The sequence below is a fragment of the Pseudorca crassidens genome, chromosome 3 (genome assembly GCF_039906515.1).
Source record: "Pseudorca crassidens isolate mPseCra1 chromosome 3, mPseCra1.hap1, whole genome shotgun sequence".
NCBI classification, from domain to species: Eukaryota; Metazoa; Chordata; class Mammalia; order Artiodactyla; family Delphinidae; genus Pseudorca; species Pseudorca crassidens.
This window is the reverse complement of record NC_090298.1, coordinates 130,496,340-130,518,288: the sequence shown is the minus strand read 5'-3', so window position 1 is coordinate 130,518,288 and position 21,949 is coordinate 130,496,340. Positions and strand designations below refer to the sequence as shown.

The 21,949-nt window shown below is 49.8% G+C and overlaps 1 protein-coding gene and 1 long non-coding RNA gene across 3 annotated transcripts in view; both read right to left on the bottom strand.

Annotated features, from left to right (window-relative positions):
• LARP1 (La ribonucleoprotein 1, translational regulator) overlaps nt 1-15,718 on the bottom strand; it is a 57,525-nt gene extending 41,807 nt beyond the window's left edge. The window contains exon 1 of one of the 2 annotated variants that reach the window (XM_067732364.1): nt 14,855-15,718. In XM_067732364.1, the coding sequence (XP_067588465.1) occupies nt 14,855-15,293 (439 nt within the window). In that variant the 5' untranslated portion in view covers nt 15,294-15,718. The remainder of the gene's footprint in view (nt 1-14,854) is intronic. The other variant, XM_067732365.1, reaches the window with a different exon arrangement.
• A 1,822-nt stretch (nt 15,719-17,540) lies between these two features.
• The window catches only part of LOC137221926 (uncharacterized), a 55,332-nt gene continuing 50,923 nt past the window's right edge, over nt 17,541-21,949 (bottom strand). Inside the window, exon 5 of the long non-coding RNA XR_010942209.1 lies at nt 17,541-17,876. This is a non-coding gene — a long non-coding RNA (uncharacterized lncRNA). The remainder of the gene's footprint in view (nt 17,877-21,949) is intronic.

The following is a 21,949-nucleotide window of genomic DNA, read 5'->3' as shown; positions in this document are numbered from 1 at the left end:
TGAGTGAAGCTGTGGTGGGCCCTGTATGTAGACCAGGACCTGCCTGCCACCTCTATCACTACCACAAAGAAAAGAAGAATCACCTGGCTGAGCCCTGTCCAAATCCTGCCCCATAAATCAGTGAATAAAAGGGCTGTTTTTGATATAACTAGTAGCCTCCCTTTCCCCACCCGCAACCCCCCAGTGAAGATGGCCGTGTGTCCTGCCCCCCATCCACCATACATGGTGGGGTATCACTCCAAGACCTTGCTTCAGACATGTAAGCTCCCCATCCATTAAACCACTGATGACTCTGTTGCTGACTCTGGGATCTTTCTTCAGTCTTGAAGCTGGGCAACAGAGGCCTTGAAGGCCTCCAGGGTGCAGCCCAACAACCAGCAAAGAAAGAAAGATCTGTGACAGGCTAGTTAATCTTCAGTCTTAGCAAACACCAAAATTACAACTAACTGCTGAACTACCATCGACAAAAAAGACCCAAAACAAACAAAAAACAACGCTGGAACTTACCAAAAAAGATACCCTACATCCAAAGACAAAGAAGCCACAACAAGATGGTAGGAGGGGCACAATTGTGATACAATCAAATCCCATACCTGTCAGGTGGGCGACTCATAAACTGGAAAACAATTATACCACAGAAGTTCTGCCATAAGAGTGAAAGTCCTGAGCCCCACGTCAGGCTTCGCAGCCTGGGAGTCCGGCAACAGGAGGAGCCCCCAGAGAATATGGCTTTGAAGGCCAGCGGGGTTTGATCTCAGGATTCCACGGGGCTGGGGGAAATAGAAACTCTACTCTTGGAGGGCGCACAAAAGGTCATATTTGCACCAGGATCCAGGCTGTTTTTGGGGTGATTTGTTAGGCAGCAACAGATAACCAGAACTACCTTGCTGGTTTACATTGTCACCCCACTAGAATGTAAACTATGTGGGCAGGCCCCTTCTGTCTTATTCCCATCAGTATTCCCATGGTCTAACACTTAGTAGGTTACTGAAATAAATGTGTTAAATGAATGATTTTCACTTTGGTGGCAGCCAAGTTAGTTCCTTCCAGGCAAACAAAGGTTAGGCTCAAGCCCTGGTGCTTCTCTAGATAAGCCTGAGGACTCTGAATACTCAAGACAATCTCTCTAGGGGACTTCCCTGGCAGTCCAGTGGTTAGGACTCTGCACTTCCACTGCAGGGAGCACGGGTTCAATCCCTGGTCAGGCAACTAAGATCCCGCATACTGCGTGGCCAAACCCCCCACCCCCCCGCCAAAAACAGAGACTCTAAATGAAATAGTCCTGGGCTACAGTGCTCAGTTTGGCTCAAATAAACCTCTTAAAAAAAAAAAATGACAATCTCTCGAGATGGGCTGGCTTCCCCTCTCACTGACCTTAGTTGATACTTTGACCCTGGCCTCCACCAGTCCTAAGTTCTAAATCTCGGGGCCAGAAGGGGGTTCTCAGCAACTGCCCAAACTAACGAGGTACAGAACCTCCTCAACAACATTCCTGCCAAGGAATGAGCCACCACTTTTTGCACGCTGCTGGGGGCGCTCAACAACTTTCTGGGGCAGCTCACCTTGGCCCAGAACTTCCCAGAAGCCTAGGGCAGAATACCCCATGCCTAGGTAGAAGAATCCCACAGCCTTGGCCAACCTCTTGGGGATGACACTCTAAAGCTGGTCCAATCAGGTGGGGAAAAGCAATCCCCATTAGATAAAATCTTTCTCAAACTAGTCTTGACCTCTGATTTGATACATAGAACTTAATCCTAGTGGGAAAGGACCTTGAAAGGTCTTCTGGCTCGACCACTTTCATTTACAGAAAAGAGAAAGAAGTCCAGTGAGGTTCAGTCAGTCACCCAAGGTGTCTTAGCAATTGAGCCAAACGTCTGGGACTAGAAGGCTGGTCCCAAATTCTCCTGCCCAGAGTTCTCTGTCCTAGGGCTCACACCTGTGGAGAAGCCTCTTTGCAGTGTCTGTTGCCCCAGAGGGAATTCAGTGCTCCAATGAGCCTTAGTTCCATTGCCCAAAGAGCAGGATCACGATGCACAAGGCCTCTAGCCAGCATCTTTCCCCTTTCCACCTGAAACACAGTAACATCTGCCTTAGCTGCTCTCATACCTGAAGGGTGTTTGAGCTAGAAAGGGCCTCAGAGATTGCTATCAAGGATGTTACACCCATTTCACAGATGCAGGGAGGGGAGTGAAGTCTCACTGGGGCCTAACATAACTGCAAGCTCACGCCTTAGCATTCAGACAGCTTTCTACTGCTGCTCTGGGGCCTCAGGCCACAATGCCCAGTGGTGTTCTGTCTCCCCATCACACCCGCTCTCCCTCAGAGAGGTGGGTACGGAGACCCCTCCAGGGACTGCATGCAATTCCTGCCCTTAGCCTTAAAGTCTTCCCCACCCTTTACTCTCAAGTTCTTCTCGAATAAGGATGCTCTCAGCTTGTGGGCTGGACAGACTGCTGTCCTCTCTCCTTTGTATGATAAAATACACAAAGACTGAGCCCATAGGCCCGATGCAGGCATCCTCGTCTAAAGGGAGCTAGATCCTGACACTGGATAGTAGTCATAAAGGAACAGAGGCTCAGTGTGGCCAGGTCTTCTCATTTTTTTTCATAACAGCTTTACTGATATTATTCACATACCATGCTACTGACCCATTTAAAGTGTACAATTCATTATTATTATTATTATTTTGGTATATTCAGAGTCTGGCTTTTAAAAGAGGAGCCGCAAATCTCCAGGTTTCCAGATACATTTTCTTGATTTTAAAACACAGATGATTACTTTCAACTGTTTTTATTTATTTTTTATTTTATTTTATTTTTATTTTTTGCGGTACACGGGCCTCTCACTGTTGTGGCCTCTCCCGTTGCGGAGCACAGGCTCCGGACGCACAGGCTCAGCGGCCATGGCTCACGGGCCCAGCCGCTCCGCGGCATGTGGTATGTTCCCGGACCGGGGCACAAACCCGTGTCCCCTGCATCGGCAGGCGGACTCTCAACCACTGCGCCACCAGGGAAGCCCTGTAGACTTTTTAATGACAGCCATTCTGACTGATGATACCTCACTGTAGTAGCCTAATCCTGAGCTAGGCACTAGGGATTCCGTGATGAGCACAGATACTGTCCTGCTTTCATTGGACAATCAAATGGGGAAGAGAACTATTTTGTTTTGTTTTGTTTTGTTGCGGTACGCAGGCCTCTCACTGTTGTGGCCTCTCCCGTTGCGGAGCACAGGCTCCGGACGCGCAGGCTCAGCGGCCATGGCTCACGGGCCCAGCCGCTCCGCGGCATGTGGGATCTTCCCGGACCGGGGCACGAACCCGTGTCCCCTGCATCGGCAGGAGGACTCTCAACCACTGTGCCACCAGGGAAGCCCTCAACTGTTTTTGAGTGAAGGGTAATCAAACGCTGTCAGCAGGCTGAACTGGAATTGAGGCAGTAAAGGGAGTGGATACCCATTTGTAACTTCTACCTTTCAGGACAAAAGCTCCATCATGGCTTTTGTGTCTTATTTACCCCTGAATTCTGGAGCCTGATACGTAACAAGTACTCAAAAATTTCGGAATGAACAAATCTAGGAAAGTACTTTGCAGATTTACAGCTGCAGAGCCCTACAGGAAACTGCCATCCAAACTCTTTAAATACTATCACCATGTCAAGGAACCCAGTACCTCCTGTGGCAGCTGAATCTGTCGGGGACACTACTGAAAGTTACTACTTGACCAGAGCCAAAACCTACTGACCCTCCACCTCCCACTTGCCATCAGAGCTTTAGCTGTAGGGCCACTTGAAGCAGATCTGTTCAAATGCTGTAGTTCAGAACAACCGGCATTTCCACCCACCCCAAGCTTTGATTCTCTGGGAAAAATAATCCTAGTTTCTTCAACCATCCCCTCCCTCTTCACAGTAAGGTGCATGCGTCCCAGTGAGCAGCCACCTCTTGTGTGTTCCTATTTCCTGTCTCCCCCCCACACTCCCTAGAAGCAGCATCCAGCCTCCCACACCCAACCACGTCCAAACTCCACCCCTACACTCGGCTCCACTTTGGACAAAACCTAAACTAGGCTATTCCATCCAGATAACTGGCCTCTCTTTCTTGTATCACTGTAAAGATATATGAAGAACAGGAAAAGCACAGACCTCCACTCCCCAAGCAAACCCAAAGCTGCAGAAAGATACCAAACATGGAGCAGGAAGGTTTCACTTCAAAGCACCTGAGGGGCTCCCTGGTGGCGCAGTGGTTAGGAATCCACCTGCCAATGCAGGGGACACGGGTTCGAGCCCTGGTCCGGGAAGATCCCACATGCCGTGGAGCAACTAAGCCCGTATGCCACAACTACCGAGTCTGCGCTCTAGAGCCCGCGAGCCACAACTACTGAGCTCGCGAGCCACAACTACTGAAGCCCGCGCGCCTAGGGCCCGTGCTCCGCAACGAGAGAAGCCACCACAATGAGAAGCCTGCGCGCCGTAACCAAGAGTAGCCCCCGCTCACCACAACTAGAGAAAGCCCGCATGCAGCAACAAAGACCCAACGCAGACAAAAATAAATAAAATAAAATTTTTTTAAAAAGCACCTGAGCTGTTCTCTCACAGACATTCTACCACTAGGGCACTCTCAAGTGCCACAATATGGGCTTCTCATGCAGGATTATAGCCCCAGTGATTCCTTAATTCCCCTTCACTATGGAGTTGTGTAACAGCCTGGGGCAGGGTAGGAAGAACTGGCTCTAAGTGACATGGGCGGCTTTCCTGTGTATGCTCAGGACCAAACAGCAGGGATAAGGGGCAGAGAGGACCCAGGAAGACACAGGAAGCCTGGCTTTAGCACTTGAGCTCCATTGGCAAATTGAAGACCTGGGTCAAATTCAAGACCTCGAAAGAAGAACCACCAAACACTCTTACGATTATCACTTATCATTTGCCAGGCTCTGGCTGAGCACTCCCCTTCCCCTAGCTCACACTCAGTGATCCTACGACGTGGGTACTCCAGATGTAACTCCATTTTACTGAAGCCCAGAAGTTACCAACCTTTCCAAGGGCACTCACTTGGTAGGTGGCTTGGCTAACTCAAACTGGATGACTAACTCCAAAGTCGACATTCTACCACCCAATATGCTATTTCTTCCTCCAGAGGAAAACAAAATCGGAGTAAACCCAAGAGACACGGGTTCAAGTCTCAGCCTTGCTTTGAACTGACTGTGATCTTGAGCAACTCTATTTCCTTTCTGGGCCTGAAGTACCTAACCTGTAAATCAATAGTTTAGATTCAATGACTTCTGGGGTCCCTTTTCAGCTCTAAATACTCCTTCTCCTCTGAAAGGAGAGAAAGGAAATCCAAGCCCCTGAGGGCACAGCAATGGGAACAGAGTTGATAAACGGGCATTGGTCAGGGTAAGCCTGGCTCCCTAAAGCCCAGTATTCTCAGGAACTCACTACAGCAGCCCATCTATGGGCAAATGCAAACCCACTGTTAGCACAGGTATAAAAATGGCTGAATTCAGCTGAAGGGAGATAGCTCTGACGGGAAGGAAACCTTGTGCACGTAGCTATCTCTGGAAAAGCCCACAGAGCCAAGCTGCAGAGAGGCTGGTGGCAGGCAGCCTAGATGTGGACCTAGAAGTCCCACCACATGGGTGCTTTCCCTGGTGGAGGTGGGGATTCCCGTACGGAAGCCTATCCCCCTACCAGGGCCGCCTCCTCTTTCCAGCTAAACGGCTGCAGCAGCGCAAGCAGGCTGGGGCTCTTGGCTTAAGCATGGACTCAGCCTAGGCCAGTCCATCAGCAATTGTGATTCTCCCAGGAACTGAAACGCATTCCAGATAATCTGGCCTTCTGAAAGGTCAGAGGAATCCCCCACACTGGAGCTGCTCCCTACCCCTTAAGGATGACAGCTGATAACTGTCCTAGACATACACTTCAGGAAAGACTCGGAAGTCTGCTCCCTTTGTAATCCAGGAACCTTGCCCCAAAGGATCAGACAGGAAACCCCAAATCATCTATTCTTAACCTAAGAGGTTCTGCCACGTGGTAAAAGCAATCTTTCAAAAGCAAAAATCTGACCATGCCACTCCCTCACTTAAAATCTTCAAAAGCTCCCTACTGCCTTCCAGTTAAAATGAGAATTTATACTACTGCCACAGGGAGTTACTCAGTTCTCTGAACCTCATGGCCTTTCCTCAACCAAGACAGCTCTCTTTCCAGACCTTTTCTCAGATAAGTCCTACCTGTCCTTCCCATTTCAGGTTAGCCACTGCTTCCTCCAGAAGGACTTCTCTGCCCTAGACTGAACTGGGTGCTCCCTGCTGCACTCCCAAAGAATCCCACAGCTTTCTTACACAGCACTTTCCATTATGGATTGTGAGTGTGTGTGTTCTTTGTCAACACAGATTTGTATTATTCACTGTGGTATTCCCCTATGCCAGACTCAAAATGTGAATGATGCTGTTAAAAGTACGAGATTCATTCATTCATTCATTAAATGTTCACTGAGCTGCCTACTATGTGCCAGGCATGCTTAGGTGCTGGGGATAAAGCAGTGGTCAAACACCAAAGACCCTCATCCAATGGTGATAAAAGCTAAGAAGAGGGCTTCCCTGGTGGCGCAATGGTTGAGAGTCCGCCTGCCGATGCAGGGGACACGGGTTCGTGCCCCGGTCTGGGAAGATCCCACATGCCGCGGAGCGGCTGGGCCCGTGAGCCATGGCCGCTGAGCCTGCGCGTCCGGAGCCTGTGCTCCGCAATGGGAGAGGCCACAACAATTGAGAGGCCCACGTACTGCCAAAAAAAAAAAAAAAAAAAAAAAGCTAAGAAGAAAAATGAAGCAGGGTAAAGGGATGCGGATAGACAGTATGGGGTGCAGGCTTGCTATTTAATATAGGGTGGTCCGGGAAGGCCTCTCCATCTCAATGAATGGAACAGGAACCTGAAGAAAGTGAGGGTGTGGCCCATGCGGCTATCTGGGGGAAGAGCATCGCAGAACAAAAGCCCTGAAGCAGGAGGGTGCACAACATGCTCCAGGAAAAGCAAGGACCAATGTTGTTGGAAGAGGAAAGTGGTAAAAGATGAAGTCAGAGCTGAAGGTCAGGGCAAGGGGACGTCTGGGGAGCCAGATCAAGAAGAAACGCTAAGGACTCTGAATTTTACTCCGCTATTGAAGCCATGAGAGGACTTTAAGCAAGAGTGACAGGAGACCAGTTCAGAGGTTCCTGCAACCTTCTAGCTGAGCAGTAATGGTATGTGGACCAGGCTGGCAGCCAAGGAGGTGGTAAAAAGAAAGCATTTAGCTTTGGTCACAGTTTTTGGAGCCAAAAGGATGTAATGGTAAATTAGATGTGAGGTGACAGAGAAATAGAGGTGCCAAGAATGACCCCAAGGTTTTTAGTCTGAGCAATCAGAAGGACAGAGCTGCTTATTAATCTCTCCTGAGTCTCACTTTCCTCATCTGTGAAGTGGGGATAAAAAGAGCACCTGCTGAGCAGGTTACACAGGATAACTGCAATATCACTATTACTTATAGTGGGGTTATCAGGAGCTTCAGTAAGCTAGGGTATGTGGAAAGGAGAGCAAAAACCAGAGCTCAGGCGGACCATGCATCCAGATGGCTCCTGGTAACTGTGGGACTGAATTCAGTTCCTCTGAAAAGCTTAGAACTTCATTTTAAAGGAAGGAAGAGAAAAGGCTACCTGGAGTTGCTGGAATGTATGTTCAGACGGGAAGGTGGTTACCACAACAAGCTTGGAGGGTTATTACAAAGTACCCTGTACACAGGCCTCCGATGGAGGGGCCATCTGGGTTTACCAATAGTACCTCAGATTGAGGCGGTAAAGCCCCTCACTGTATGTCAGATTTATGTGGCCGGCTTTACAAAATTCATCAGAAAAGCCCACATACCTCACCTTCCACACCGGCTTTGCCAGTCCAAAGGCACAGTCAAAGGAAAAGTGCCACATCAAGACTGTCCCTCTGATTCTGGGAAAGTCCCTCATGGAGATACCGTAGGCTATCTGCCACGAAAAATTGGCCAGTTGGCCCTGGTAACTATTACATAGCACTGCTTGACAATGAAGTTAACTCCAGATTATCCATCCTCACTTAGGAAAGGCATGGATAACCCCTCAGAATGGGTAATTACCTCAAACTACATATACAGTTGACCCTCAATAACGCGGGGTTAGGGCGCCAACCCCCAGCTCAGTGGAAGATCCATGTGTAACTTTATAGGTTGTGCAGGCTATCTGCTGTTCCTCCCTATCTGCGGTTCTGCATGAGCATGGACTCAACCAACAGTGGAGAGTGTAGGACTCAACCAACAGTGGAGAGTGTAGGACTGAAGTATTTATGGAAAACAATCCACACGAGTGGACCCATGCACTCGTGTTGTTCAAGGGTCAACTGAACCTGGCTTTGGAATGCATCTTCTGGAAGCTAAACCACTTACATCTATCTGTGTGGGACATTTTAAGTCATGAACTGGGCTACCCCACAACGAGGTATCAATTTGATCCTCAAAACAACCTCAGCATAGGGGTTACTCCCATTCTGGGAACAAGAAAACCAGCATGTTCTGATTTAAATCCCATCACCTACCCCTGTGCTCCTTCACCTCGCTGTTTCCTGTGCTTTCATTAGCCAGTTATCAAAACTTATTTTCTTTCACAAACCCCCAGCAGGAAAACTGTCCTCTCTCCTGGCCACTCCCTTAGATCACTCTGGACGAGCCAGGGAGGTCTGTGAGCCCTCTGGAGGCCCCAACACCCTCATTACCCCCTTTTAGGTTGTCTGGGATTTTGCAAACAGGGGCACTCCCATCTGCCAAGCTCTGCGTGGTAAAGAGGTTTTTGTGGTTTCAGGTCCACTATTCCGCCTCCTCTCCCTGCCCGACTCCCACAGAAAGGGAAAGACTGCTGAGTAACAGCTCTAAAATACTTACTCTAGCCTAGGTCCCACTGCAGACAGGGGCTGGGTCAGCCAAGAAAATCCCCCCTCCACTCCGCCCCCCAACCCTGGGAGGTTCAGAGTTCAGGACTGCTGAGACTGCCCCCTACCTGCCAAGGGCCTAGGACCACCTCCAAAGCACCTCTCCCTCCCTAACAGGCACTCATTTCCCGGTTAGGGTAAAACTCAAACTCCCTTCAGGGGGCAGGCAGCTGAAGGTTCCTGGAGAAGGCCTCCTTCCCTTCTCCCCTTCAGAGGGTGTCCTAATTGCGTGCTTTCTTCACAAGAGAAGAAAGTGATCTGAACTACAGGAAAAGAGCTTCAAGCCCTCGTTTACCAAGCCCAACCTAACAGTTATTTGCCAGAGGTGCACAATATAACCAGCTATGGAGTTTAAAACAAACAAAAAACAACCATAATGCCATTATCACCCTTGACAAATAATTCCTTAATATAATCTAAACTGATCAGTTATCCTCAATTGACACCAAAATTTCTTCTTATAGCCTGTTTGTTCGAATCAGGATTCAAACAAGATCCACACGAGGCATCTGACTAACGTCTCAACTCTTCATCCATAACAGTTCCCTCTTTTAAAAATGTTTATTTTTTTAACTGAACGTGATGTACAATATTATATGTTACAGGTAGATAATACAGTGAGTCATGATTTTTAAAGGTTCTACTCCATTTATAGTTATTATAAAATATTGGCTATATTCCCTGTGTTGTACAATACATCCTTGTAGCTTATTTTATACATAGTAGTTTATACCTCTTAACCCCCTACCCCAATATTGCCCCTCCCTCCTCCCCTCTCTCCCCACTGGTAACCACTAGTTTGTTCTCTATATCTGTGAATCTGTTTCTTTTTGTTATGTTCACTAGTTTGTTGTATTTTTTTGAACGCCACTTATTTATTGACAAGATAATCTGTCTTGTAGAATTTCTCACATTCAGAAATTGGATAACTGCTACCTCATGGTCAATCAATGCGTTCCTCTAACCTCACAGACCTATGGTTCTATTAGGTGTGGGTTCAATTTCTATTTGGTGGAGGCAATTTTTATAGACAGCACTGTGTACTTTCTATTACCACATTCATTGTAAGGCACTTAATGCCTGGTTGCTACACGGGTTGCTCTGATACGAACCCCCAAGCAATTGGCTCAGGTTCCTGAAGCCAGAAGAGTATCTCCAGCACTCACAGAACCTGGATTCAAAACTGGAGTTCTTAACCACTATGGCAGATACGAATATACACACTTAAAAAGCTTTGCTTTGTAAAAATTGGGAATTACTGTTGTACACCTGAAACTTACATAATAATAATAATAAAAGGCTCTGCTTTGGTTTCTTTTGTGGGGAAGGGGTTTATCGGAGAAAGTGTTTTTGATACTAAAAAAACTTTGAAGACATATTCCAATTCCCTCATTTTACAGATGAAGAAACACAGGTACAGAGAAAGTATGGGGGTTGCTAGTGTCCACAATGCTGGACACAAGCAGAATTACAAGTGAAATGAACACTACTAACAATGGTGATCATTTATTATAGCTAGCACTTATTAGATGCTCTGTACCTGGCATTAAGCTAAAGGTTATGCTAAACATCTTGATTTTCACGACCCTATGAAATAGTTACTACCATTACTCCCATTTTGAGGAGGAAGGAACAATGGTTTAGAGAGGCTGAGTAATTTGCCCAAGATTGCACACCAAGTTAGAAGCAAAGCTGGGACTCAAAATTACAGACTGTGTAATTCCACCCAGTCCACTTCTAGTGGTGAGGAAGGAAGGAGCCAGGGTCTGAAGTAGCTCTGACACCGTGAGGTCTTCATGCAACGAAGACTGACTGATCCACATGGATGCCCCACAGAGTACAACCAGTTGTGGGGTTGGTGGGGGAGGGAAGATGGGAAAGGGCCCAAACCCAGGAAGAAAACTGAGACTGGGAGTGGAGGTTTATTTGGGGCCAGTTCAGTGTGGTGGCAGATTCCTGGGGTTGCCATGGGTTAGCTGGGATTATAACCCTTTTTTATTTTGTGTCACCAGTTAGCTGCACTTCAAAGAGACACAGAAAAAAATGATGCCCAGAATATAAATATTCAAGTCTCAGGCCCTGCCCCCGACTTTCCTCTAAAGAGAAATGAAGAAAAAGATCACAGTACTGGTGTTTTCTTACTACACAAAGTTAGAAGTGTCAGACAATCAACCCACTGATTCCCTGCTAGGGTTGCTGGAAGCTTGTGGGGATGATATGCTCTCAAGTCTCTACCTACTACATGTACACCAGCCACAGCAAATTTTTAGTTCAGTTAGGCTCGCCTTTCCCCACAGCCCTGAGAGCACATGAACACTCCGCCAAAAAGTAATCTTTACGAAAGGCAAATAAATTAAAACTTATTTTTAAAACATTCATCATAACACATTCCAAAGAAAAAACAGCCAATTACTTGGGTCATCAACCTTTAAGATTATCCATACCATGCCCTTCATGTCTGTGGATAAGCAAAAGCCCACTTTTAAGGAGACAGATCCCATACGTTTCAGGGAGTACTAATACAATGCCAGAAAAGGAAAGTACAACACTCTCCAACCCCCTCATTTTACAGGTGGAGAAAACAGAGACCCAGAAAAAGTCCCAGAAAATCCCACAGTTTCAGTCTCCCAGACATGGTACAACAGAAAACACATGCCAGGCACCAAGCTAAATACTTCACACATATCATCACAGTGAATGCTCACAATAGCCCCATGAGGCAGATACATAATTTAATTTCTAGAATACAAATGGAGAGGCTGCGGCACAGAATGGTTCAGTAGCCTGCAGGAGGCACAGCTAAGCAAGTGGTTGAGCTGGCATTTGAACCCATGCAGTTTTGGTCCCAGAACCTTTGCTATGTATCACTTCTTTTTTTTTTTTTTAAATTTATTTATTTATTTTTGGCTGTGTTGGGTCTTCGTTTCTGTGCGAGGGCTTTCTCCAGTTGCGGCGAGCGGAGGCCACTCTTCATCGCAGTGCGCGGGCCTCTCACTGTCACGGCCTCTCCCGTTGTGGAGCACAGGCTCCAGACGCGCAGACTCAGTAGTTGTGGCTCACGGGCTTAGTTGCTCCGCGGCATGTGGGATCTTCCCAGACCAGGGCTCGAACCCGTGTCCCCTGCATTGGCAGGCAGATTCTTAACCACTGCGCCACCAGGGAAGCCCTCACTTCTTGCCTCTCTCATACTTAAAGAGTTGTGGCTAAGATAAGGAAAAAATATTTAATGTTTTCAAAATATTCTAGGGGAAGAAAATACAAAAAACCAAAATGCAAATCCCAAGATTTAAAACTACTAAGACACAGAAGCTTAAACCAGACCAGAGAACCCCGCAAGAAAGGGGGGATATAGCAAAACATCTTTTATTACTAGTTACTGCATGTGTCCCTTAAAGAACTAAAATACTAGCATCTGAGCCAAAAGGCGAGCTAAAAATAGGCATTTGCAGCAAGCTTTGGAAAGCTTTTGGCTTGCTTATGAGGCACCCAAAACATATGCATCACAGAACACAAAATTTCCCAAGACCACACTGTCATTCCATCGGTGTCTCATTTAAACTTGTCCAAGCTGTAAATAAAATCAGGGCTGGAAAAGGGCCTTAGTGATCCACGTAAACTTCAAAGAAAGTGCCACCATCTACCCTGACCACAAAATTCTCCCTCAAAAAGCATCCAAGCCCTAACAACTGGCTTAAACAGAAAAGCTACTGAATTCAGAGTTTGTCTGTCAAAGACTATTCTGCAAGTTCAAAACCAATGAGTAGACAAGACACTTTCTTACCTAACAAGAACAGAGTAAATCTACCGGACTCAGAATTTTGCTGTGGGCACTTAAAGCAAGTTGGCTTTTCTAAGAACTCAGAGGTAAAGGCGAGATGCCAGCCAAGCTGTCCTCTTCCAACGATCAATAACCCCAGTGATGCACCCTATCAAGGGCCCCTGGACTTGCACAAAATGCCAGCTCAAGCACCCAATACCACCTGATGTCATGCTGATGTAAAACCCACAAGGTAGGTTCACCATTAGCTAAGCAGCAGCAGCCAGAGTGAGTAGCCCCATTTAAACTTCTGAGGAGTGCTCTCTCCTGGGCATGATTATACCTCCTTGAGTTTAAAGAGGGGGGAAGGACCAAAGAGTGTCTTAAAGTTGCTATTCCTCCCTCTGTGGGTGGATCAGGAGGGATTTGCAAGAAAATGGAGGTTTCAGCACTGCCCTTTGCATAAGAGGGTTCTGGAAGGAACGGGGGGAAGGGGAGGAGGGCAAAAGGAAGAGAACACGGTTTGAGGTACTATTAGTAAACGCCAAATGTCCCCTCCTCCAAATGAAGCAACCTTAAAAGAAATAAAAATTACAACATGCCATTTTCAGAATTCGCTGTTCTGGTTCCCCTAGGACTACAAGGGACTCTATTCCCTTGAATGTAAAGGCATTAAGCTTCCCTTTCCCCATTTTGATGGTTTAAACCAGTCAGCCTCAACCAGCGCTACAGAAGGGGAGGAGTTTTGAAAAACCAATACGGCTATGGCCACAGGCCATCATTCTAGCTCCAAGCGTGTTTTAACACCGAACCACTACAGAAAGACCCTGAACCGAAGAATCCAGCACCACTGTGCCTATACGCGCCGGCAAAGGGAGCAGGGCGGGCGCGCCCCCTACCAAAGCCGACGATCTATTTTTGGCAAAGGAAGGCCGAGCCGAACCTCCATATTCTGCACCGCCTCTCTCCCCCCAGCGCCACTGACAACGCTCTGCGGGGACTTCCCACTTTCCCCAAGAGGCCGGGTCCAAAAGGACCCAAAGCCGAGAAGGGAGAGGGAGGGCGCGCGGAGCGCCGGTCGGCAGTCACATGCCACTCGCCGCGCGGGGTGGCACCACGTTGTCCCGGCTGCGGAGGAATGCCGGGAAGGAGGAACGCGCACTCACACCCGCGCACACGCACACTCCTGGCCGCGCCGCCCGCCCGCACCCGCCTTCCACCCCGAGCGCCGAGGCGGGCCCCGAACGCCCAGGCCGAGCGGTCGCGAGCAGCCCGCGAGTCGGCGGCGCGGCGTAAGACGCTCAACTGTCACCCGCCCGCCCTCCCGGCCCTGCCACTCCCTCCCCCGCCGCCACACGCCCCTCGCGTCGCCGCATGCCCCCTTACTCGCCTCACATTTCCCCCTCACTGGATGCCCCGCACGCTCTCCATTCGGCTCCCTCTCAAGACGGAAGGTCCCCAGGATCAGGGAGGGAAAGCACCGAATTCAATGACACGTTGGGTTTCCTCTTCTCCCCATTCTGCCCGTAACCGACCCCTGAACCCATCGCCAATGGCCATTCTACCACCTAATACTATCTACTCGAGAACAAAACTTGTTAACTTTTAAATCCCGAATCTGTGTGGTCGGTATGAACTCATTGCCGGGCGTTTTGCTGCCTATGACATATACTTATTAAACATTTACAACATGGGGACGATCGCAACGCTACCAAAACGAGAAGCATGGGGCGGAGTGGTAAGAGGGGGCTTCCCCAGGAAGGTTCAGGCTGGAAACCGTCTCTTACACTAACATGCGGTAGGGGGAGAGAGCCCTTTTCACCGAAACCAGCGCCCACCCTCTCCCCGCGAGGTAGGCCCGGACCACGCCGTTGCCCACTAACCGCTGCGGCCCAGGCGGTGGCCGCAGCCTCCCGGAGGCCGGGCCCTCTGGCAGGGGCAGGTTCCTGAGTGTGCTGGGGGACAGGGCACGGCGACCCGAATGAGCCAGGAGATAATAAAAAACAAAAACCCCGAGTCACCACGACCAGCGGCGGACCCCGGGGCCCTGGAGGCCGCTGGGGGAGGGGACGCCTATGTCCCCGGAAGAGGCCCCGGACCCAGGATACCAAACAGAAAGACCCACCTGGAGGAGACTGTCCGTTCACGGTGGCCAGGACCGGCGGCAACGCGTTCTTAGTCCACGGGTTCACCTTGGGCGGAGGGGCCTCCACGAAGTCTCGGCGCCCGGCGCCCACGGCTCCGGCAGCTCCTCCGCCAGCGGCCGGCTCGCCGCCGCCGCCCTCCTCCCCGTCGCTGACGGCCGGGCCCTCGGCGCCAGGCGGCTGCGGCGGCCGCGGGCTCTCGCGCTCCAGCTGCCCTGTGCCCTCCTTGTGTGGCTTGGCGCAGGGCGGCCGAGGTCTCCGGGCGCCGCCGTCCGGCTCCCCCCCTCCGACGTCGTTCGCCCCGGGCTCGCCCTTGCCCTCGGACGACGGCGGCGGCTTCTTCCTCACCAACCCCCCGTGCTCTTCGGCCTGCAAGAGTGGGGCGCCCCCCGGCAGCAGCGGCTCCACCTGAGTGGCCATCTGCGCGCCCGCCCCCCCGGAGAAGCCGGGCGCGCCCGAGGCTGCCTCCCCCGCCTCGAACTTGGCTCTCCGAGCGCCCGCGACGCCTTCCTCCGGGGCGCTGGGCCCCAGTCCCGGCGGAGAAGGGTCGGGGTTCACGCTAGGCGCGGCTCCCCTCCGGGTCGGATGCAGCCGCCGTAGATCCAAGGCCCGCTGGCCGGGCGGGGGGGGGGACGAAGGCCCCCCACTATGCGGTCCAGGCCTCCTCGGCGCGCGTCCCCCCCCGCCCGTTCCTCGCAAGGCGTCCCCACCCCGAGCCTGGCAGGCTTCTCGTCCCGTCCCTCCCTCCCCCCCGCCGCCGGGGCGGCCCGGGCTTCCCGGCTCGGGGGCTGCAGCAATATGGACGGACGGGGGAGAGGCGCGGCGAGCCGAGCTGACCACGCGATCCGCGGCAGGCGGCGGGCGGGCGCGCGCCTCGCGACGCAGCGGGCAAGGGGAGGGGAAGGCGCAACGGGGCCGCGCCCGCCGGAGCGGGCAGTGGGCGACGGGAGGGCGAAGGCGGCGGGAGCGCGCGCGCAGGGCCTCGCAGCCCCGCCCCTTGCCCCGCCCCTCGCCTCCGATTCCTCGGCGCACCTCGGGGCTGGTGGGTGAGGGGTACTCAGACCTGACGGGGGCGAGCACGTGCCTGATGCAATTCGGGAGCGGGCGGGGGCAGCGAGCCGGGCAGGAGAGAAGGGATGGTAAAGAGGGGGAAGTGTCTTAAAGAGCCAGCGCGTGAGAGCGGCCGCAGGTGGAGCACATGGGAGTGGGCCACGCGGCCGGCCGGGCCTGCTCGCGCTCTTTAGGTTGGCTGCTCCAGATTCCGAGAAAGGAGCCATTAATGTCACCCTCCACTTACAGGATGATGGAGGTGGGTGCTAACGGCTCCCTGGCGTCCCGTGGGCCTGCCCCTTGCAGGCCCCGCCTGAGTGACCTTGGGCCAGCCGGCCTTACCTCCGCGGACTGTGCTCGGCTCCTCCCAGGCGGCCCCGGCCGGGACACTGCCCGGAGTTGGTTTCGACGCCCGGCCTGGAAGGCGGGCCCTTAACCCTTGGGGGCATTGGGCGCCTACGAAAATGAACGGGAAATTACCAACAGACCCCAACCAGGCCAAGCTCCGAAACCGAGTATTTATGGGCAGAAAATTTTTTTCTCAAGTGGATTTCATTTACGAGGCTTGCTTGGGGCGGAGACGAAGAAATAAATGCCCGATTGGGACCCTGGAGAGAGATTTTATCCTGACCCTGGTTCTGCCCCTTACCAACTCTGCAGCAGCTGGGCCTCAGTTTCCCTAGTGTAAAATGAAGGAATGGTGTATGACAGGAGTTTCAAATTTTAGTACACATTCAATTAAATATTTACTGTAGGGGTTCTAGGAAACAGAGTTTGGAAATAAACCAGACTTATAATTTACATTCTAAGGTGGAGAAAGAGACAGTAAAACAACTTAAGTGATAAACAAGTGCTTGTCTCATAGGTTAGCCTAGATCAGCTACTTTGGATGATGAGGGAAAACCTTGAATGCAGATTCCAAAGCATTTGGAATCAGGCATGTCTGGGATTGGACCCAGAAATCTGCATGTCTAGCAAGACCCCTTGGGTGCTTGTGGTCCCACACTTCACTTGGAGAAGTCCTGGCCTCTGGCTGGCTGTGATCCCACCTGCTTAAGACATAACAGCCTAAAGTGTTAGCCATCTCCAAAAGAAGGATTAGAACACCCGACCTGCTGGATAGAGGATAAAGCTTATTAAAAGGCTTCCTGAAACTGCCCCCAAGGGGTGAGGCCAGTTGTAGGGTTGCTGTAACAAGGACTACTGGGGGAGGGGTGCTCCTGGGCACAGCCAGGCAATCTGATGTTTAATCCCAACTCTTCCCTAACATGGCCTCCACACCTTGGCCAGCTTGCAGCACTTCCCTGGGCCCTCCCTTCCCTGGTGGAAAAATGGGGGTAAATTAAGCTTGACATGCTTCTACCGTCTCAGCTTTTGTGAGGAGTCAAGTGAGACAATGTCAGTCAAAATGCTGTGTATGTTATAGAGACTGAGGCCACTGCTTCAAAAGAGATACCAAGGAAGCTAATGATTAAAGGGATCTTGATGAATTAAAGCAGGATTCTTCATAATTACATTATATATACCCTTGATCAGAAGGTAAATTATTGTACATTGTCACCAGAATGCACTATTTTTTATTTTATTTATTGATAAATATTTCCTGAAGAGGATCCACATTAGAACCTTTCTGAACTTTTTAAAAGGGGACATAATGGTCATTGTTGGTCATTCTTTTCTATATTCCTTTTATTTTTTATTTTATTTATTTTTGGGGCTGTGTTGGGTCTTTGTTGCTGTGCACGGGCTTTCTCTAGTTGCGACGAGCGGGGGCTACTCTTCGTTGCGGTGCGCAGGCTTCTCATTTCGGTGGCTTCTCTTGTTGCGGAGCACGGGCTCTAGGCACGCAGGCTTCAGTAGTTGTGGTGCACGGGCTCAGTAGTTGTGGCTCGCGGGCTTAGTTGCTCCGCGGCAGGTGCGATCTTCCCGGACTAGGGATCAAAACTGTGTCCCCTGCATTGGCAAGCGAATTCTTAACCACTGCGCCACCAGGGAAGTCATTCTATATTCCTATAATTGGAGGTAGAGGGGAGAAGTGCCCCCATACACTTTGTGAGGGGACCAGGACTCTGTGGGGACAAGTAACTTGTTCATGCTACCCAGTATTCAGTCTGAGCTGAACGAGCACCACCTGGCCCTGTGTGCAGGCTGGAGGGGCACTGAGATCTTCACACCCTGGGCCTGCCGTGCCCCCAGAGAGGGGCTCCTAAACACTCATGTGCCATTTTACAGATGGGCGAACTGGGGCCAGAGAATGTAAGAGAAGGTAACCTGCATGAGACCACATCTTAAACTGAGGCTGTTAGAGTGGAAAAATGAATCTTAATGATTACTCAGTCCCCTTGTTTTTCAGGAAACTGAAGTTCAGAGAAGTCAAGTTCCTTAACCAAGGTCACACAGCTAGTCCATGGCAGAGTCAGGTCTCACACCTGAATCTCCTGATCCTAAATCCAGTAGCTTCTTCTACTGGAAATGATGGAATTGCAATTTGAATTCAGTTTTTTAAAAATTAATTAATTAATTGATTGATTTTTGGCTGCATTGGGTCTTTGTTGCTACACGCGGGCTTTCTCTAGTTGCAGTGAGTGGGGGCTACTTTTTGTTGCAGTGCGCGGGCTTCTCACTGCAGTGGCTTCTCTTATTGCGGAGCATTGGTTTCAGTAGTTGTGGCACCCAGGTTCAGTAGTTGTGGCTTGCGGGCTCTAGAGCACAGGCTCTGTAGTTGTGGTGCACGGGCTTAGTTGCTCCGCGGCATGTGGGATCTTCCCAGACCAGGGCTCGAACCCGTGTCCCCTGCACTGGCAGGGGGATTCTTAGCCATTGCGCCACCAGGGAAGTCCAGTTCTTGTTTTTTTAATTTCTGACCTGCTGTGGCATTCTATATGCATGTGTTCAGTTCTAAATACTACTAATGACCAAATTGTTCAGAGTAGCTACTTTTATTAAGTAACTACTACATGCTAAGTTCTATGAGAAATACTTGACATACATTATCTCATTTAATCCTCACATTAACCCTATGAGATAGGTATTAATTTTTTCCACAAATATCTATTGTGTCCCTACTATGTGCCAGGCATTGGAGCTGTTATTATCTTTGTTTACAAATGAAAACAACTGAAGTTCAGAAAAAGAAAGTAAGGTGGGTGCCTAGGGTCCCAGGCAGCAGCTAACTCCCAGGCCTGTTTTTACCTCCCATACCACACTGTAAGGCTGCCCCTCTTCCCTCCATTGCCATATCCACAGGTATTTATGAACTCATCAAATACATAGGACTGGGTAACATACTAAAAAAGTTGAATCCTGTCTCTCCAAAAGGTAATTTCTAATTGGGGGGAACCAAGTAATTAAGCAATAGGTGACCTCAAGCCAAAAAAGAAGTTGTTAAACAAGATATGCTTTAGGCAGAAAGCAACACGGATCAGACTAACATTTTTTTTTTTTTTTTTTTTTTTTTTTAGCCACGCCGCACAGCTTACAGGATCTTGGTTCCCCGACCAGGGACTGAACCCAGGCCCATGGCACTGAAAGCACCAAGCCCTAACCACTGGACCACCAGGGAATTCCCAGGATCAGACCAGCTTGTGCTGTGCCCGTGGCTTCAACACATCCTAGGCTTAAAACTCACAGACACACAGAGAGAGAAAATCAAACTTAAAAAATAAAAATTATAAAGTGGGTCCAGGGACTTCCCTGGTGGCACAGTGGTTAAGACTCTGCACTCCCAATGCAGGGAGCCTGGGTTTGATCCCTGGTCAGGGAACTAGATCCCACATGCATGCCACAACTAAGAGTTCACATGCCACAACTAAGGAGCCCACGTGCTGCAACTAAGGAGTCCGTGTGCCGCAACTAAGAAGCCCTTGAGCCGCAACGAAGGAGCCCACCTGCCGCAACTAAGACCCAGTGCAACCAAACAAATAAATAAATAAATATTTAAAAATAAATAGGGACTTCCCTGTTAGCACAGTCGTTGAGAATCCGCCTGCCAATGCAGGGGACACAGGTTCAATCCCTGGTCCGGGAAGATCCCACATGCCGTGGAGCAACTAAGCCCGTGTGCCACAGTTACTGAGCCTGCGCTCTAGAGCCCATGCGCAACAACTACTGAGCTTGCGTACCACAACTACTGAAGCCCGTGCGCCTAGAGCCCGTGCTCTACAACAAGAGAAGCCACCACAATGAGAAGCCCACGCACCGCAATGAAGAGTAGCCCCCGTTCTCTGCAACTAGAGAAAGCCTGCGTGTAGCAACAAAGACCCAGCACAGCCAAAAATAAGTAAATAAATAATAAATTTAAATTAAAAAAAGAAAAGGAAACGTTTGCTTTAAAATAAATAAATAAAGTGGGTCCAAATACCTATTTATAATTATGTGCTTGTTTGCTCCTGGTGCTGACAACTTCCTAAAGAGATACAAGGAGGCTGAATGAGGGACTAGAGACAGAAGACCTGGTTTATAACCCGGTCCCGTCTCTGGCTTTGCTGAATGAGTTGGGGCAGTCTCCTGAGCCTTCCTGGGCTTCCATTTCTCTGTTCACAAAACAGGAAGCGTAATACCTGCCCATTGAGCTTATGGGTGTAAAGAAAGATACAGTTTCCCTGAAACTATTTTTCTGGGGGGAACACATGTAAAAGGGGGATGGTTCCTTTATCTGTGCTTGTTACCTGTGCTTGGTCGGAAGGAAAATTTAACATACTTGGACATTCACTTTTATTCCTCTTTGAGTTTGATTTTCCAAAGAAACTTTTGTTTCTGGAAGAACTTGGGCCGTATCACTTATCTTCTTCTGATACCAGGGGCTTCTGGGCTTGAGGCCTCTTTATACCAACATGGAAGAGTGGGTGGAGAGGGGAGGGGCATTGGCCAAACAGGGAGGGGCACTGGCCAAACAAACAGTATCAGCTAGAGAGTGTTTTCCAAAGCCTGAAGACTTTTGGGCCTTATGGCACATGCCAAGAAATTTACTTCAGTTCACAAGAGCCTAGATCTCCTCTTGTCAAACAGATGCAAAAAGCAATAGTTCACATGTAAGGGGGCTAAGGAGTAGGGGAGGGTACTGACTGTTCCCATGATACACGGTTAACCCTCAGGGCAACCCTTTTCTGTAAGTGTGATTATCCCCATTTTACAGATGAGGAAGTAGGCTCAGAGGCCGCCCAAGCCACCCCACGAGGCTGGTAAAAGAGGAGGACAGATTTGCAAAGAAGGTCTGATAGAAAATCAACTTTTAATATGTTCACCACTGAGTTCGAGACAGGCACCATCCCACGACTCTTTCCACGCCATTCCACCTACACAGCCTATTCCCCCAGCCCCACTCCCCTCCCTGGTATTCCTGCACTGTCTCAAGTGGTCTCCTGATGTGCTTCCCCACCAGCTAAATTCTCCTCCCTGCCATGCAGCCTACCACACTGCCTGAGCCAATTCTCTGGCTCTTTGATTGACGGGCCCTGCCTCTGCTTAAAATCTCCACGTGCACATCCCTGCCTGTCCTACTGCCTTTAGCCACACAGGCCTACGCTCCAGCAACAGTGGACCACTCACTCTTTGTTTTATTCTTTCTTTCAACAAATATTTATTAAGCATCTATAATGTGCCAGCTACTGTCCAGGCCCTGGACATGGAGAGGAGGCCAAGACACACATTCCCTGCCTTTAGGAAGCTCCCATCTAATCCCCTGTGGGTCCCATGCTTTCCTGCCTCAAGTCATGTTATTTCTCTCACTCTGACATAGCTGTGAGGTCCTGAGCGTGAATCCCAGCTTGACCACCTCGTGACCTCGGGAAAATATCCATCCTCTCTCTAAGCCTCAGTTTCCCCATCTGTCAATTGGAGATGATAATACTACTTTCCTCACAGAGCTTCAGTGAGCCTTAAATGAGAGAATGTGTGTAATTTAAAAGCACAATGCCTGACACATAGTATATGCTAAGTAAATATTACCTTTCATTGCTTTAATTATTGCCAATGATGGCTTTCCATTTCCACTTGTCCAGAATTCTACTGGTCCTTCAAAGCTCAGC